Source organism: Orcinus orca, chromosome 6 (assembly GCF_937001465.1).
Source record: "Orcinus orca chromosome 6, mOrcOrc1.1, whole genome shotgun sequence".
Lineage (NCBI taxonomy): Eukaryota > Metazoa > Chordata > Mammalia > Artiodactyla > Delphinidae > Orcinus > Orcinus orca.
Genome location: NC_064564.1, coordinates 73,357,560 through 73,377,960, shown reverse-complemented (window position 1 = coordinate 73,377,960; position 20,401 = coordinate 73,357,560). Strand labels below are relative to the sequence as shown.

General features: G+C 35.3%; 1 protein-coding gene across 1 annotated transcript in view; it reads right to left on the bottom strand.

Moving 5' to 3' along the window:
• Window positions 1-20,401, bottom strand: part of C6H9orf85 (chromosome 6 C9orf85 homolog) — a 64,706-nt gene that overhangs the window by 5,311 nt on the left and 38,994 nt on the right. Inside the window, exon 3 of the mRNA XM_004276389.3 lies at window positions 378-488. Within this exon, the coding sequence (XP_004276437.1) occupies window positions 378-488 (111 nt within the window). The remainder of the gene's footprint in view (window positions 1-377; window positions 489-20,401) is intronic.

Below are 20,401 nucleotides of genomic sequence, written 5' to 3'. Positions count from 1 at the left end.
GGAAAAGATCCTTGAAGATTAACTTAACTCAAGAGCCAACCAATTATAATACAGTTGTCAATAAAGTATGATCAAAGAAATTAACACATGATGTCCATTAAAGAAAAGAAGTTATATAATGAGTAATTCTTTTGTAATGTGTAATAAATGTGAACCTCATAAATATTTTAACTTTCTAAAAATGATGTTTCACTTTTATTATAATGATAGAAATATTTAGCAATTAATTAAGATGTTCTTCCTGCTGGGTAGAACAACGTCTACATTAGTGTGACATTCTGCATCTTAAGACTCTCAGAGCAACTGAATGTTTCCTTAAAAGAAAATTCACATATTAATTAAAAGAGTAAATCCCAAACATAAAAAGAAATACTCACGGAATAACATCTTCTCTCTTTCCACATTTGGCACAAACTTCAAGATCACAGGCACATGGTCTACACATTATGTGATAAGAATCCTTCACTGTCTTTTGTAAACATTTAACACTAAAAGTAGAAAAGAAAAGAAAATCTTAATTTTTTACTCATTATCTAAGGTTTATTTAATGAAATAAGGGGGTGTGTGGCTAAGTGTATAGCTGATAAGCCTCAATCTCAGATATTACTCTCATATGTTATTTAGATTAATTACATAGCATTTCTAGAGAACAGTGTACAACTCAGAATAATAGTAGATTCTTAAAGCTTTTAAAAAATGTCATCTGCAAATATTAACAATTTTACTTCTTCCTTTTCAATTTGGATTCCTTTTATTTCTTTTCCTTATCTGATTGCTCTGGCTAGGACTTCCAACACTATGTTGAATAAAAGTGGCAACAGTGGGCATCCTTGTATTGATCCTGATCTTAGAGGGAAAGCTTTCAGTTTTCACCACTGAGTATAACGTTAGCTGTGGATTTATCATATATGGCCTTTATTATGTTGAGAAACTTTCCCTCTATACCCACTTTGTTGAGAGTTTTTATCATATCATTGTGTGAAATGCTTTCTTTGCATCTATTGAGATGGTCATATGATTTTTATCCTTCATTTTATTAATGTGCTGTATCATATTGATTGATTTGAGGAAATCGAACCATTCTTGCATGCCTGGAATAAACTCCATTTGATCATGGTGAATGGTCCTTTTGATGTATTGTTGAATTCAGTTTACTAATATTTTGTTGAGAACTTTTGCATCTATGTTCATCAGGGATAATGGCCTGTAATTTTCTTTTCTTGTGGTATCCCTGTCTGGTTTGGTAGCAGAGTAATGCTGGCCTCATAAAATGAGTTTGGAAGCATTCCCTCCTCTTGAAGAGTCTGAGAAGGATTGGTATTCGTTTTTTTTTGGAAGAGTTTGAGAAGGATTGGTATTAGTTCTTCTTTGAATGTTTGCTAGAATTTACCAGTGAAGCTGTCTGGTCCTGGACTTTTGTTTGTTGGGAGATTTTTGATTGCTAATTCAATCTCCTTACTAGTAAGTGAACTTTCAGATTTTTACTTCTTCATGATTCAGTCTTTGTAGGGTGTATGTTTCTAGGAATTTACCCATTTCTTATAGGTTGTCAAATGTGTTGGCATACAATTGTCCATTGAAGTCTCTTAAAATCCTTTGTATTTCTGTGGTATCTGTTGCAATGTCTCCTTTTTTCATTTCTGATTTGATTTATTTGAGTTCTCTTTTTTCTTGGTGATTCTAGCTAAAGGTCTGACAATTTTGTTTATCTTTACAAATAACCAGTTCTGAGATTCGTTGATCTTTCCTGTTGTCTTTTCAGTTCCTATTTCGATTATTTCCAATCTGAACTTTGTTATTTCCTTCCTTCTTCTAACTTTGGACTTCATCTATTTTTCTAGTTCCTTTAGGAACAAAGTTAGGTTGTTTAACATATATATGGAATTCAAGAAAAAAAAAACATGTCATGAAGAACCCAGGGGTAAGACAGGAATAAAGACACAGACCTACTAGAGAATGGACTTGAGGATATGGGGAGGGGGAAGGGTAAGCTGGGACAAAGCGAGAGAGAGGCATGGACATATATACACTACCAAATGTAAGGTAGATAGCTAGTGGGAAGCAGCCACATAGCACAGGGAGATCAGCTCGGTGCTTTGTGACCGCCTGGAGGGGTGGGATAGGGAGGGTGGGAGGGAAGGAGACGACGCAAGAGGGAAGAGATATGGGAACATATGTATATGTATAACTGATTCACTTTGTTACAAAGCAGAAACTAATACACCATTGTAAAGCAATTATACTCCAATAAAGATGTAAAAATAAATAAATAAATATAGTTAGGTTGTTTAAGATTTTTTTTGTTTCTTGACGTAAGCATTTACTGCTAGGAACTTCCTTCTCAGAACTGCTTTGTGGGTTAACATAAAATATATCCTGGAGAATGCTCCGTGGACACTTGAGAAGTGTACGTATTTTGTTGCTTTTGGTTGGAATATTCCATATGTACCCATATAATATTGTTTAAAAGGCCATACTACCAAAAGCAATCTACAGATTCAATTCAGTCCTTATCAAAATTTCAGTGGCATTTTTCACAGAAATAAAACAAACAATTCTAAATTTGTATGGAACCACAAAAGACCCCAAATAGCAAAGCAGTCTTGAGAAAGAAGAAAAAAGGTAGCGGCAGCACACTTCCTGATTTCAAACTATATTACAAAGCCACAGTAATCAAAACAGTGGTACTGGCATAAAAATAGACACATAGATTGATGGAACAGAATAGAGAGCCCAGAAATAAACCCATTCATATATGGTCAATTAATTTATAAAAAGGAGCCAAGAATATACAATAAGGAAAGAACAGTCTCTTCTATAAATGGTATTGGAAAAACTGGACAGCCACATGCAAAAGAATGGAACTACACCACTATCTTACACTATACAAAAAAATTAACTAAAAGTGGGTTACAGACTTGAATGTAAGACCTAAAACCATAAAACTCCTAGAAGAAAACTGGCAGTAAGCTCTTGACATCAGTCTTGGCAATTTTTTGGAAATCATTTTGGAAATAAAGTAAAAAAGAAAATAAACAAGTGGGACTATAACATACTAAAAAGCTTCTTCACAGCAAAGGAAAACGCCAACAAAATGAAAAGGCAACCTACAGAATGAGAGAAAATATTTGCAAATCATGTATCTGTTAAGGGGTTAATAACTCAAATATACAAAGAACTCATATACCCCAAAGGCAAAAAAAAAAAAAAAAAATCTGATTAAAAAATGGGCAGGGCTTCCCTGGTGGCGCAGTGGTTGAGAGTCCGCCTGCCGATGCAGGGGACATGGGTTCATGCCCCAGTCCAAGAAGATCCCACGTGCCGTGGGGCGGCTGGGCCCATGAGCCATGGCCGCTGGGCCTGCACGTCCGGAGCCTGTGCTCCGCAACGGGAGAGGCCACAACAGTGAGGGGCCCGCATACTGCAAAATAAATAAATAAATAAATAAATAAATAAATAAATAAATAAGCAAAGGATCTGAATAGACATTTTTCCAAAGAAGACATACAGATGGCCAACAGGTACATAAAAAGATGCTCAACATCACTAATAATCAGGGAAATTCAAATCTAAACCAAAATGAGATATCACTCCACACCTGTCAGAATGGCTATTATCAAAAAGACAAGAAATAACAAGTGTTGGCGAGAATGTGGGGGAACAAGGAAAGTTTATGCACTGTTAGTGGGAATGTAAATCAGTGCAGCCACTATGGGAAACATTATAGAGGTTAATCAAAAAATTAAAAACGGAACTACCATTTGATCCAGCAATTCTACTTCTGGGTATTATTCCAAAGAAAACAAAAACACTAACTTGAAAAGATATATTCATCCCCATGTTCACTGCAGCATTATTTGCAATGGAAAAGAAATGGAAACAACCCAAGTGTCCATTGATGGATGGATAAAGAAAATGTAATATATACGTACACACACACACACACACACACACACACACACAATGGAATATTATTCAGTCTTTAAAAAAGAAGGAAATCTTGCCATTTGTGACAACATGGATGGACCCTGAGGGCATTATGCTAAGGGAAATAAGTCAGACAGAAAAAGGCAAATTCTATATAATCTCACTTCTATGTAAAATCTTGAATGAATGAATGAATGAATGAATAAATAAATAAAATACCTAGCTCATGGATACAGAGAACAGATTGGTGGTTGTCAAAGGCAAGGGGTAGGGGGTGGGCAAAATGGGTGAAGGGGGTCAAAAGGTACAAACTTTGAGTTATAAAATAAATAAGTCATCGGGATGTAATGTACATCATGGTAACTATGGTTAATAATTCTGTATTGCATATTTGAAAGTTGCTAAGAAAGTAAATCTTAAAAGTTCTCATCACAAGAAAAAAAATTTTGTGACTATGTATGGTGACGCATGTTAACTAGACTTATTGTGGTGATCATTTTGCAATGTATAAAAATATCAAATCATTATGTTGTATACTTGAAACTAACATAATGTTATATGTCAATTATATCTCAATTTTCAAAAAATTAAAATTTTTTCTGCATCAAAGGACATTATCAAGAAAGTGAAAACAAAACCCTGCTGGATGGGAGAAAATACTTGGAAATCATATCTGATAAGGAACTGGCACCTAGAATATACTAAAAACTCCTATAACTCAATAATAAAAAGACAAATAACACAATTACAAATAAACAAAGAATCTGAATAGACATTTTCCCAAAAAAGATATACAAATGGCCAATAAGCACATGAAAAGATCATCAACATCTTTAGTCATCAGGGAAATGCAAATCAAAACCACGATAAGGAACCACCATATAATGACTAGAATGACTAGTATCAAAAAGAAGGGCAATAACAAGTGTTGGTAAGGATGTGGAGAAATTGGAATCCTCATATTGCTGGTGGGAAGTAAAAAGGTACAGTCACTTTTGAAAACAATTTGGCAGTTCCTCAAAAGGTTATAAATACAGAAGTATCACCTAACCCAGAAACTCTACTTCTAGATACATACCCAAGAGAATTGAAAACACATATGCACGCAAAAACTTGTACATCAATGTTCACAGCAGCATTATTTGTAAGAGCCAAAAAAGTAGGAATAATCCAAATGTCCATCAATTGATGAATGGGTAAATAACAATATATATCCATACGATGGAGTATTACTTATTAATAAAAAAGAATTAAGCACTGATAAATGTTACAACATGCTTGAAAAAAATATGCTAAGTGAAAGAAGGCAGTCATAGAAGACTACATATTATATGATTCTGTTTATATGAAATGTCCAAAATAGGTAAATCTATAGAAAGAGAAAGCAAGGGTTGGGGGAATGTTTGGGGGAGAAATGGAGATTGACTCCTAATGGGTATGAGGTTTCTTTCTGAGATGATGAAAATGTTCAAAATTTGATGTGTTTGCAAAACTCTGTGATATATAATACTAAAAGCTGCTAAACTGTACACTTCAAATGGATGAACAGTATAGTATGTGAATCTTAATAAAGATATTTTTAAAAAGCCAAATAGAAATATATTAGAAATAAGAAAGACATGGAGCGAAAGACACAAGAAATCTACTTTAAACATAAACAGGCATACCTCATTTTATTGTACTTTACAGATATTGCTTTTTTTTTTCTTTTTTAAACAAATTGAAGGCTTGTGGCAACCCTGTGTTGAGCAAGTCTATCGTTGTCATTTTTTCCAACATTTGCTCACTTTGTGCCTCTGTGTCACATTTTGAATATTCTTGCAATATTTCAAATTTTTTAATTATTATATTTGTTACAGTTATCTGTGATGAGTAATCTTTGATGTTACTATTGCAAAAAGATTACAACTTGCTGAAGGCTCAGATGATGGCTAGCATTTTCTAGCAATATTTTTTAAATAAGGTATGTACATTGATTTTTTAAAACATAATGCTATTGCATACTTAATAGACTACAATATAGTGTAAGCCTAAGTTCTACATGCACTGGAAACCAAAAAATTCATGTGACTCACTTTACTGCAGTGCTTGCTTTACTGAGGTGCCCTGGAATCAAACCCACAATATCTCTGAGATATGCCTGTAGAGAGTTAAAAGGAGAAGGGCAGGAAAAAAAAACAAATGCAGGGCTTCCCTGGTGGCGTAGTGGTTGACAGTCCGCCTGCCGATGCAGGGGACACGGGATCATGCCCCGGTCTGGGAAGATCCCACATGCCGTGGAGCAACTAGGCCCGTGAGCCATGGCCGCTGAGCCGGCGTGTCCGGAGTCTGTGCTCCGCAATGGAAGAGACCACAACAGTGAGAGGCCCGCGTACCACAAAAAAACACACAAAAAAACAAATGCAAACACTAATCAGAAGGAAGGTACATTATTATTGAAATAGACTTCAAAGCAAAGAAAACTGTCAGGTTTAAAGAAAGGATATTACATGACAATGAAGGAATCAATTTTCCAAAAGCATGAAATAATCCTAAATATTTATGCACCAAAAAAGTGTGTTGAAATAAATGATGCAAAAGCATTGAACTAAAAAGAGAGATAGACAAATCCACAATTACAACTGGGGACTTCAACACTTCTCTCTCTGTAAGTGAAGAAACAAGCAGACAAAAATCAGTAAAGATATAGAACACCTGACTGATAGAAGCCTATCAATCAAACTGACATTTACAGAACACTCCACCCAACAAGAGCAATATATTCCCTTCAAGCACACATGGAACAGAATCTAATATAAACCATATTCTGAGCTATAAAACCAACCTTAAATTAAAAACAAAAGCCTAAAATTTATATAAAGTATGTTCTCTTACCACAATGAAATTAACCAGAAATCAGTAACAGAAAAACATCTGGAAAATGCCCAAATATTCAAAAATTAAGCAAAACAATTCTAAATAACCTACAGGTTAAAGAGGAATTCACAAAGGCCATTAGAATACTTCGATTGAATGATAATGAAAACACAGCACCAAAATTTATGGAATGGAGCTAAAGATGCTCTTGGGAAATTTATATAAATAAATGCTTATATTAAGCAAAAAGAACTATCTAAACATCCATCTTAAGAAAGAAGAAAAAGAAGAGTAAATTAAACTCAAAGTAAACAAAAGGGAGGAAGCAATATCAATGTGAATAGAAATTGATGAAATTGAAAAACAGAAAAAGAGAAAACCAATAAAATCCAAAGCAGGCTCTTTGCAAAGATTAATATAATTCATAAACATATAGCCAGGCTGATCAAGATAAAAGAAGAGAGACCACAAATAATCAATTTCAGGAAAGAAAGAGGGAACAATACTAGAGATGCAACAGATATTAAAGAATAATAAGAAAAATATACTAAAAACTCTATGCCTATAAATCCAACCACTTCATTGAAATGGACAAATTTCTGGAAAGACACAGTACAAAAACTTGCTTAAGATGAAATAGATAATCTAAAAACTCCTCTACCCATTAAAGAAAAATTTAGTTATGGTTAAAAACTCTCCCAACAAATAAAACTCCAGGCCAAAATGGCTTTAGAATTGGTGAATTCTACCAAACATTTAAGAGATAATACTAAATTTACACAAATCTTTCCAGAAAATAAAATAGAAAGAAACAGTTCCCAACTCATTTGATGAGGCCCTAACATCAAGATAAAAAAAGACAAAATTACAAACGAGTATTGGTAATGAACACATGCAAGAAAATGTAACAAAATGTTAGCAAATCAAATCAAGCAATATGTAAAAAGGTTACACATCATGATCAAGTGGGGTTTATCTAGGGACATGAAAGTCTCATTCAATATTAAAATCAATAAACATAACTCATCAAATCAATGTTCTAACGAAGGAAAACCATATGATCATCTAGGTGCAGAAATAGTTATTTGACAAGATTTAACATCTATTCATGAAATAAGCTCTCAGCAAACTATGAATTGAAACTTCCTCAACCCAGTAAAATGCATCTAAAAAGAATCTACAGCTAATATCATACTTAATGATAAAAGACTGGGTATGTTCCCCATAAGATCAGCAACAGGGTAAGAATATCTGTCCTCATCACTCCTTTTCAAAAACATACTGGAGGCCCTAGGCAGTACAATAAAGCCAAAATAGAAATAAAAGTCATACAGACTGGAAAGCAATAAATAAAACTGTCTTCATTTTTTATCTTTTTATTTTTTTCCCCCACCGCACGGCTTGCGGGATCTTAGTTCTGTGACCATGGCAGTGAAAGTGCCAAGTCCTAACCACTGGACCACCAGGGAATTCCTATGTCTTTATTTTTAAAAAAATTCACACAGAGAAGCCACAACAGTGAGAGGCCCGCGTACTGCAAAAAAAAAAAAAAAATTGTCTATGTAGAAAATATCACAGAATATACAAAAAAAAGTGTTAGAAATAAAATTGGGGCTCGGCTGCATGTTCGTGCGCTGTGCACCCTCCAGCCACTACATGCCATATTCATGCAAATGGAAATCAAAAGAAAGCTGGAGTAGCAATACTCATATCAGATAAAATAGACTTTAAAATAAAGAATGTTATAAGAGACAAGGAAGGACACTACATAATGATCAAGGGATCAATCCAAGAAGAAACATAACAAGTATAAATATACATGCACCCAACATAGGAGCTCCTCAATACATAAGGCAACTGCTAACTGCTATAAAAGAGGAAACTGACATTGACACAATAATAGTGGGGGACTTTAACACCTCTCTTACACCAATGGACAGATCATCCAAACAGAAAATTAATAAGGAAACACAAGCTTTAAATGACAAAGTAGACAAGATAGATTTAATTGATATTTATAGGACATTCCATACAAAAACAGCAGATTACTCTTTCTTCTCAAGTGCGCATGGAACATTCTCCAGGATAGATCACATCTTGGGTCACAAATCAGGCCTCTGTAAATTTAAGAAAACTGAAATCATATCAAGCATCTTTTCTGACCACAATGCTATGAGATTAGAAATCAATTACAGGGGAAAAAATGTAAAAAGCACAAACACATGGAGGCTAAACAATACCTTACTCAATAACGAAGAGATCACTGAAGAAATCAAAGAAGGCATCAAAAAATACTTAGAGACAAATGACAATGAAAACACGACAATCCAAAACCTATGGGATGCAGCAAAAGCAGTTCTAAGAGGGAAGTTTATCACAATACAATCCTTCCTCAAGAAACAAAAAACATCTCAAATAAACAATCTAACCTTATACCTAAAGGAACTAGAGAAAGAAGAACAAACAAAACCCAAAGTTAGTAGAGGGAAAAAATCATAAAGATCAGAGCAGAAATACATGAAACAGAAACAAAGAAAATAGCAAAGATCAATAAAACTAAAAGCTGGTTCTTTGAGAAGATAAACAAAATTGATAAACCATTTGCCAGACTCATCAAGAAAAAGAGGGAGAGGACTCAAATCAATAAAATTAGAAATGAAAAAGGAGAAGTTACAACAGACACCACAGAAATACAAAGCACCCTAAGAGACTACTAAAAGCAACTCTATGCCAATAAAATGGACAACCTGGAAGAAATGGACAAATTCTTAGAAAGGTATAACCTTCCAAGACTGAACCAGGAAGAAACAGAAAATATGAACATACCAATCAGAAGTAATGAAATTGAAACTGTGATTAAAAATCTTCCAACAAACAAAGCCCAGGACCAGATGGCTTCACAGGTGAATTCTATCAAACATTTAAAGAATAGATAACACCGATTCTTCTCAAACTCAAGAAATTGCAGAGGAAGGAACACACCCAAATTCATTCTATGAGGCCACCATCACCCTGATACCAAAAACAGACAAAGATACTACAAGAAAAGAAAATGACAGACCAATATCACTGATGAATATAGATGCAAAAATCCTCAACAAAATACTAGCAAAGAGAATCCAATAACACATTAAAAGGATCATGCACCATGATCAACTGGGATTTATCCCAGGGATGCAAGGATTCTTCAATATACGCAAATCAATCAATGTGATACACCATATTAGCAAATTGCAGAAGAGAAACCATAGGATCATCTGAATAGATGCAGAAAAAGCTTTCGACAAAATTCAACACCGATTTATGATAACAACCCTCCAGGAGGTAGGCATAGAGGGAACTTACCTCAACATAATACAGGCCATATATGACAAACCCACAGCCAACATCATTCTCAACAGTGAAAAACTGAAACCATTTCCTCTAAGATCAGGAACAAGACAAGGTTGTCCACTCTCACCACTGTTATTCAACATAGTTTTGGAACTTTTAGCCACAGCAATCAGAGAAGAAAAAGAAATAAAAGGAATCCAAACTGGAAAAGAAGAAGTAAATCTGTCACTGTTTGCAAGTGACATGATACCATACATAGAGAATTCTAAAGATGCTACCAGAAAACTGCTAGAGCTAATCAATGAATTTGGTAAAGTAGCAGGTTACAAAATTAATGCACAGAAATCTCTTGCATTCCAATACACTACTGATGAAAAATCTGAAAGTGAAATTAAGGAAACACTCCCATTTACCACTGCAACAAAAAGAATAAAATACCTAGGAATAAGTCTTCCTAAGGAGACAAAAGACCAGTATGCAGAAAACTATAAGACACTGGTGAAAGAAATTAAAGATGATACAAATAGATGGAGAGATATACCATGCTGTTGGATTGCAAGAATTAATATTGCGAAAATGACTATACTACCCAAAGCAATCTACAGATTCAGTGCAATCCCTATCAAATTACCAATGGCGTTTTTTATGGAACTAGAACAAAAAACCTTAAAATTTGTAATGGAGACACAAAAGACCCCAAATAGCCAAAGCGGTCTTGAGGGAAAAAAACGGAACTGGGGGAATCAGAGTCCCTGACTTCAGACTATACTAGAAAGCTACAGTAATCAAGACAATATGGTACTGGCACAAAAACAGAAATAGATCAATGGAACAAGATAGAAAGCTCAGAGATAAACCCACGCACCTATGGTCAAGTAATCTATGACAAAGGAGGCAAGGATATACAATGGAGAAAAGACACTCTCTTCAATAAGTGGTGCTGGGAAAACTGGACAGCTATATGTAAAAGAATGAAATTAGTACACTCCCTAACACCATACACAAAAATAGACTCAAAATGAATTAGAGACCTAAATGTAAGACTGAACACTATAAAACTCTTACAGGAAAACATAGAAAGAACACTCTTTGACATAAATCACAGTAAGATCTTTTTTCATCCACCTCCTAGAGTAATGGAAATAAAAAACAAAAAATAAACAAATGGGGTCTAATGAAACTTTTTGCACAGCAAAGGAAACTACAAACAAGACGAAAAGACAACCCTCAGAATGGGAGACAATATTTGCAAACGAATCAACGGACAAAGGATTAATCTCCAAAATATATAAACAGCTCATAGAGCTCAATATTAAAAAAACAAACAACCCAATCCAAAAATGGGCAGAAGACCTAAATAGACATTTCTCCAAAGAAGACATACAGATGGCCAAGAAGCACATGAAAAGCTGCTCAACATCACTAATTATTAGAGAAATGCAAATCAACACTACAGTGAGGTATCACCTCACACCAGTCAGAATGGGCATCATCACAAAATCTAGAAACAACAAATGCTGGAGAGGGTGTGGAGAAAAGGGAACCCTCTTGCACTGTTGGTGGGAATGTAATTTAATACAGCCACTATGGAGAACAGTAAGGAGGTTCCTTAAAAAACTAAAAATAGAATTACCATATGACCCAGCAATCCCACTACTGGGCATATACCCAGAGAAAACCATAATTTAAAAAGACACATGCACCCCAATGTTCATCGCAGCACTATTTACAATAGCCAGGATATGGAAGCAACCTAAATGCCCATTGACAGACGAATGGATAAAGAAGGTGTGGTACATATATACAATGGAATATTACTCAGCCATAAGAGGGAACGAAATTGGGTCATTTGTAGAGACATGGATGGATCTAGAAACTGTCATACAGAGTGAAGTAAGTCAGACAGAGAAAAACAAATATCGTATATTAACGCATATATGTGGAACCTAGAAACATGCTACAGATGAACTGGTTTGCAGGGCAGAAATTGAGACACAGATGTAGACAACAAACATATGGACACCAAGGGGGGAAAGTGGTGGTGGGGGGGTGGTGGGATGAATTGGGAGATTGGGATTGAGGTATATACATTAATATGTATAAAATGGATAACTAATAAGAACCTGCTGTATAAAAAAATAAATAAATTAAAAAAATAAAATTGACAAGCTGATTCTAAAAGTTATAAGAAAAAGCAAAGTAAATATATTAGCCAAAACTATTTTGAAAGAAAAACAAGGTTGGAAGACTTTCTTAAGCCTGGATTTCAAGACTTATCTTAAAGCTGTAGTAATCAAGGAAGGCAGTATGGTATTGGTGAAAGATAGATACATACATCAATGGGACAGAATAGACTCTTACACATAACTCAACTGATTTTCAACACAGTACACAAAGGGAATTCAATGGAGAAAGTACAGACTTTTCAACAAATAACCATGGAACAGTTGGATATCCATAAAATTAACAGGAAATGGATCATAAACCCAATATAAAACCAAGAATTACATAACTTGTAGAGGAAAACAAAGGAAAAAATATTTGTAACCCTAGGCAAAGATTTCTTAACTACAACAAAACCATCATCAATAAATCCTGATAAATTAAACAGATCTTCACCATACATTCACACAAAACTCTGTACATGAAATATTTATGGCAGCATAGTTCACAATCACCAAAAACTAGCAAACCTAAATGTCTATCAACCGGTGAATGGATGAACAGTCGGTGATACATCCTGATTGAATACTACTCAGCAATAAAACCGACCTAACCACTGATCCACACAACAGTGCAGATGAATCTCAAATCCACTATGTTAAGTTAAAGAAGTCAGCCTCAAAAGACCATATACTGTGTGACTCCATAAATATGACATTCTGCAATAAGGTAAAAGTATGGGGAAAGAAAACAGATCAGTGTTTGCCAGGGACTGGGAGTGAGGTAGGAGGAACTACAAAGTGGCATAAAGGAATGTTTGTGGGTAATAGAACCGTCCTATATCTTAATTGTAGTGTTTGTCTCACAACTGTATTCATTTGTCAAAACTTATAAAACTGTTGTTAAAAACAAAACAACTGCCCCCAAAATAGAGTCACTTAAGCTAAGGCCCAAATCACCAAATTGAGACAATTTCCGTTTTGGTTTTCCCAGAAATGGAATTTTAAACCAATCAGGACTCATCTAATCAGCACAAGCTAAGTACTCTGCCTGATAGGCCCTTGCCACCCCCTAAAGGAAAGTGACCTTGCAGTAACCAATCTGCTTTTTTGTCTAGTGTGACTTTCTTGTTCCCACACCCTTCTGCCTACAAAAGTCTTTCATTTTCTACAGTTCCTCAGAGCTCCTTTCCATCTGCTAAATTGGATAAAGTCAGTAAGATCTCTAAAATTCACTCAGTTGAATTTTGTTTTTCTAACACTGTACACTACAAAGGGTACATTTTACTGCATGTAAGAGACTTCATTAGGAAAAATGAATCAGAATTTTAAAAAAAACTTCACAATCGAAGTGAAAATAATTATGAAAATTTTTTGTTAAATAATTTGGTATGTTTTGTGTTTTGACTTTCCAAAAAGCTTTACTTAATTACTTTGCAATAAAAATTAGATTAAAATATTATGCCATTAGAATACACACAAAATTCTAATAATACAAATGGACTAGGAAAAATTTCAGTGTTTTTTGGCTTCAATTTCTTTTTTTTAAATAATTTTAAAGGAAGTCTGTTTTGGTTAGATTTCTGAGGCTTCCAAGAAATTCATTTCTATTAATACGTTGTTTTATAACAGGGACTCCTGGGGTAAACTAATTCTTAAGTATTCAAATTACTAATTCGGGGATAAAACTGTATTTGTAGAACTGTTAATGTTAAAATTTACATGTAAAATAGGCTCAAAAATGGGATATCCTGTTTTGGAATGCAGAGTTAAAAGATACCAGATTCTACATTTTCTAGCACATCTAATCCTCAAAATAGTGACTTTTATCACTGGCTCAAACACCTGTGTAGCTTATTAAAATGCAGATCTCTGGCCTCCACCCATTATTTATATAATCAGAATCTTGGGGATGGGTTCCAAGAATCTGTCTGTTAATAAACTCTTAAAGAAATTCTTAAGCACATTACCACTGGAGAACTCTTGACCAGATCAAAGTACTACTGCCTAGATAGGGGGGTCTTTCAATATCCTTCAATATGGTTGAGAAGAGAAGGAATTTTTTTGCTGAAAGCAATTATGCTCTTTTCAAATTTAAATCCACTCAGAAAAACAGGTTGTATTAGGCTAGTAGCTCTGAGTATAAATATACCTATCTTATAAGGAGATACACACACATACACATTTTTCAAATGACACGTTTCCTTTTTATAAACGTGAAATGTTTGTGAAAAGGTAAATTATATACATTTTTAGACGTTTACAACCCTCCAGTTTCTCTGTCACAGAAGTGAGATCTTTGTGCGCCTTCAATTTCAAATCTCTTAACCTAGGCTTTATGTCTTCATGGGGAATACAGTGAGAGAAGACCTGAAAGTAATTGAGTTTCAGCCTCTTTTTCTCACCTAAATACATCACATTCGTCTAGCCAAAGAATCTTGATCTTAAGCATGAAATGGTTTAGACATTATTTTAATGATAAGAGATATACATTCCAAGTTGTAATAAAACTTGTGCAGTATCTTGAAACATCTTTAAAAATAGCTGTAAATTATTTAATCACTCCCGAGTATTTTTTTCTTGCAAAATGTGTAGTAAGGAAAAACTTGAAATTCACCTAAATACAAATTTTACCTAATTTCCCCTGAAAATAGCTACATTTTGAATATTTTGTGAGTTCATTACCAAGAGAACTCCAGAGATGTTAAAATAATGGTGATTTTGCCTTCTTTTCATTGCTCCATGAAATACAATTCCCAGAAATAATCAATCTTGACCATGCATATACCACAACTAATCATTTTAGTGGAAACTGTGCTCAAAAAAAGGCACAGGTTACTCCTATGAACCACGTTTACTAACAAAGGAGACAGTAATACACTTTTTAAAAATGTTATTATATTTCCTTTTTTTATACTGAAAAACACAAAAGGAAAGAAAAAGTAATTAAAAGCTAAAAAATGTTCACTACCTATTTAAGGATAAAAATCAGAGACAAAATTTGATTTTGAGGACCACTGTAAATACTAGAAAATATTATGTATTTTGAAAATAGCACTGATTTGGGATATCCGGATATCCTTGCCACATAATCATTGAAAGTCACTTTAACTTCTTTGAGTCTCTTTCTTTACAATGGGTACTAAAAGTGCTGGCAACTTAGCATGAACAAAGACAGCAGCACCAAATTGTACTAGTAATCACTGTATTTGTCACCTCCACAAATTCATAGCTAAATGACAAAAATGAAAAACCCACAGACTTTCTAATGACATTCTTGTAGTATTAACACATTTTCTATTGTATAATAAAACATAGCAACATTTGGAAGATCTGTATAATTCAATGAACTAATATTTTCCAAATGAGCAAATGCATGATGTTACAAAAGCATGCATGAGTGAAAGATCCATTCAATTGCAAGACAGACCAATGGATTTTAGTATAACAAAGTGTTCTCTGATGTGGTTTCAGATTCTATACCATAACAAACCTTTAGGAAATTACCCTTCTGAGATCTGGTATGGTATCAAAGATAAATTTCTGCAATTATCTGGAAAAGGTTATTAAAATTTACTCATACTCTTTTTGAAATGTACTGTTTCCTTTTCCTTCTACTAGTCAGACACTAATGAAATTCATAGAAATATAAAACAATGCCACTTGTCTCACTAATATTTTTGTTTCAAAAGTTATTTTTTCATAAAAAGTTATTAGTATTAACACTTAATGGGCATGTTGCTTACATTCATATTATTTATTAAATAATTATTTTAAAATGTCTCAGTTTTCATATCTAATACAATAAATATCATTATATCTAATAAATATCATTAGATATAACCCATAAAAGCCAATATAAACCAAGCTATCAGGGCTTCCCTTGTGGCACAGTGGTTAAGAATCCCGCCTGCCAATGCAGGGGACACGGGTTCGACCCCTGGTCTGGGAAGATCCCACATGTTGCGGAGCAACTAAGCCCACGCGCCACAACTACTGAGCCTGCACTCTAGAGCCCACGAGCCACAACTACTGAAGCCCGCCCGCCTAGAGCCCGTGCTCTGCAACAAGAGAAGTCACCGCAATGAGAAGCCTGCTCACCACAACTAAAGAAAGCCCGCGCGCAGCAACGAAGACCCAACGCAGCCAAAAATAAACAAATAATTAACTTTTTTTTCAAATAATTAATTTTTAAAAAACAAGCTATCTGAGCTCCTCAGTAAATTTTTTTTTTTTTTTTTTTTGTGGTACGCGGGCCTCTCACTGTTGCGGCCTCTCCTGCTGCGGATCACAGGCTCCAGACACGCAGGCTCAGCGGCCATGGCTCACGGGCCTAGCCGCTCCACAGCATGTGGGATCTTCCCGGACCGGGGCACAAACCCATGGTCCCCTGCATCGGCAGGCGGACTCTCAACCACTGTACCACCAGTGAAGCCCCTCAGTAATTTTTAACAGTATAAAGAGGTCCTGAGAACAAAAGCTCTGAGAAATACTGATCTGGACAATAAATACCAATGGGAAAAGAACTGATCTGATATTTTTAGTAACTTCTATAAGTAAAAGACTCATTTTACTCTGCCACAACTTTTCTGGTACTGCCTTCATTTCCTGGTTATATTATTACACTTTAACCTTTATCATAGTTCAGCTCCACTTGTAATATTCTGACAGGTGACAGCTAGGTGCTTTTGTAAACAGTGAGCTGTGATACTCCACTCTTGGTGTACAAATAATAGAAACTCACATTAACAGAGTTCTATAAAGTGACATTTCCTACAGTGGCTCCAAGTAACCTGTGCTAACACAGAAAGATCCAGAATCCATACTAAGGAATTATATCATATGCTACTTAGGAAATGTTTTTAAGGAAACAATGTCCCCAAATTCCAAGAACTTTGAGTAGAAGTTCAATTCACTTCCCTGTGTCCCTAAATGATGTATTTGAAAATACGTGGAGAGATTTTACCTCTTCTTATTGCAGTAGATTTGATTAGAATAATTCTTAAAAGATTACAAAATATTCACCTTTGACCAAGAGTAGTTTAGAAAAAAAAAGAGAAAATGGAAACTACTGCTCAAAACTATTACTTGGAGCAGGTAATTTAAAATCAAAGCTTGCTGTATCAATCAATATTAATGTCAAAAAGTAGGCTTTATGTACAGATGCATTAGTGATGATAGTAATGAAAACTCTTCACTTTTACCTTTAAGTATTAAAGACCAAAGTCTGGGCAAGAATAAGGTCAGGGTTTACAGTCACTGTATACTATAATATGATGCAGAGTGGCCTGTGACTAAAACTCCACTCTAGGACATTTTAATACTCCTGGAATGTGGTGACGTGACTCTCATTCACTGATTAACCATCAGAGCCTCAAACTATTCTAAGAAATGCTGGAGTTGAAGAGCTAAACCAAAGAGGCCAAACTGGCACTCACTGTCTTTCTCTCATATATAGTTTATTGTCACACACTGGTATACATGGAAGGACTGATCATACTGTAGTATATAACAATGTTTACTTTTGTTTGATAAAAGATCAAAAAAAATTAGTGATCAATACACTTTTTTTAAGGCTAGAAATCTAACCGCTAAACCAAAATTCTGTTTTGTTTTCTCTTTGTTAAATGTATACTCAAAGCAGATCTTTTTGACAAGGAACATTGATTAATGTTTATGAATCACCAAGATTATGTAACAAGAGGAAAGAAAAAATAAGAGCAAATGAATGAACAAATGACAACTTATGTAGAACCCAAAGACAATACATATAGAGACAGTTTGAGAGTACCTGCATTGTCCATCAAAGAGAACAGGGGATTCTTGCTCATTTTCCCTCCATTCCCTGGTGCCTTCCTCATAGGGTTTCCTGTAAACATTGTTTACAGCACTCTACTACCTTTTCTAGATCTGTCTTTCCTATCTTCATCTTATTATTCCTCTGCAGTCTTAACTTGTGCCCTTTGGGTCTCTGTCTCCTTTTACTTACAACTAGCACTTCTTGCGACCTGCCAACAGAGTTACCTGTGGGCCCACCTCTCCTAACAGACTGTAAATTCCTTGGTGTCACAGAGTCATTTTGGTATCTTCTGTAATACATAGCACAGTGTCTTGTACATTGAAGATGCTATTTAAAATAATTGCAGGGCTTCCCTGGTGGCACAGTGGTTAAGAATCCACCTGCCAAGGCAGGGGACATGGGTTCAAGCCCTGGTCCGGAAAGATCCCACATGTCGTGGAGCAACTAAGCCCATGTGCCACAACTACTGAACCTGCACTCTAAAGAGCCCACGAACCACAACTAATGAGCCCGCATGCCGCAACTACTGAAGCCTACATGCCTGGAGCCCGTGCTCCACAAGAGAAGCCACCACAATGAGAAGCCCGCACACCCCAATGAAGAGTAGCCCCTGCTCCTGCAACTAGAGAAAGCCCACGTGCAGCAACAAAGACCCCAACACAGCCAATAATAAAAACAAATAAATAAATAAATTTATTTAAAAAAATAATTGCAAACTGAACCAAATTTTTTATCTGTTATCCCTAGCAATCCCATTTCTTTGTCAGAAAATAGCTATGTTTGGGATAATATCCTCCATCACTACCCTGGACTCTTCCTAGAGACAATTTTGTTCCTAACAAAACATGTAGATTACACTAAATTATCTTTCAAATACAGGGCAGGTTTCTTGGTTCTTGTAGGTCAAGTAAGGAAAATCTGGTTATACAAAATAAAGTTTTTTAACAGATATGTTTTCATTCTACAAGTGAAAATTTTGTGTTCGTTAATTTAAGGTATAGAAATGGTTCAAGTTATAGTGGATGACTTTGAGTCAAACCTTAGGGATCTGACATTAAAATGAAAGCCAGGAATGAGAGATTATGAAAAAACAAACAAAAAAACCTCTGCATTCTAATTTTGAATCTGCTGTTTACTAGCTGTGCCTACGGTAAGTCGCCTAATTTTTCTAAGGCCACTTTTTCATCTGCTGCTCCTACCTCCATAGGGTTCTTACTAGAAGCCAATATATATAACAAAGCTTTGAAGACATGCAAAGTTCAGTACAAATATCTTAATTATCTACTTGCTTAAGACACTATCAGAAAAATGGAAAAACGTATAGTACTAGGGTTAAAGTGAAATCTAGCTTTACGTGATCTTAGGCCAGCTCTAAGTATTTGAGATCTTTTCCTTTCCTTTTACCATGATTCCTCAAACAGTATCAAGTTCCTGATAATTCTCTGAAGAATTCCAGCAATAAATTCTCCCAAGTCTCACCAACAGAATATAATTTCTACTTTTAAGGGACTTCTTAGCTTTCTGGCTTCTACCTTTTACAATTAAGATCCAAATCAGAAAGAATACATCATTTCAGTGCCCAAACAGTAAAAGTAAAATTGGGGGCTTCCCTGGTGGCGCAGTGGTTGAGAGTCTGCCTGCCGATGCAGGGGACACGGGTTCGTGCCCCGGTCTGGGAAGATCCCACATGCCGTGGAGCAGCTGGGCCCGTAAGCCATGGCCCCGGACCTGTGCGTCCGGAGCCTGTGCTCCGCAACGGGAGAGGCCACAGCAGTGAGAGGCCCGCGTACCGCAAAAAAACAAACAAAAAAGTAAAACTGGATTTCTAAAATACCAGTAAAGGAGAAGGTTCTATAATAACAAAGCTATTTCTGCATCCCAGAGTACTAAAAGTACTTTACTGATCTAAGACATAGTCTCTGCAATGCCACTCGCAGTTCCTATTCATGGAAGTCATGCTGTCTGAACGGAAAAAGGCACTCAACTGCAGGGGTTTCCCCAGCTATTTACAGTACACCTTTCCCAGGTTGATGGGGTATGAAGGCAGGAGGGGGAAGGAAAAGAAAGAGTCAAACTACAGTTGAGTCTTTACTATCTTTTAATTCTGCTTGGATTCTGACAGATAGCATACACTGTTAAACTATCTTCATCCCAATCACCTCTGCCATCACAAACTTACTTGAATTTCCAAATAAACTGCATATAGGTACACACACATCTAGAGAGAGGACCTGACTGACAATGAAGGTTTAATCATTAAATATCCTTTTCTCCTATTTTATTTTAGAACAATTTTTCTTCCTAATTTATTACATTCTTTGCA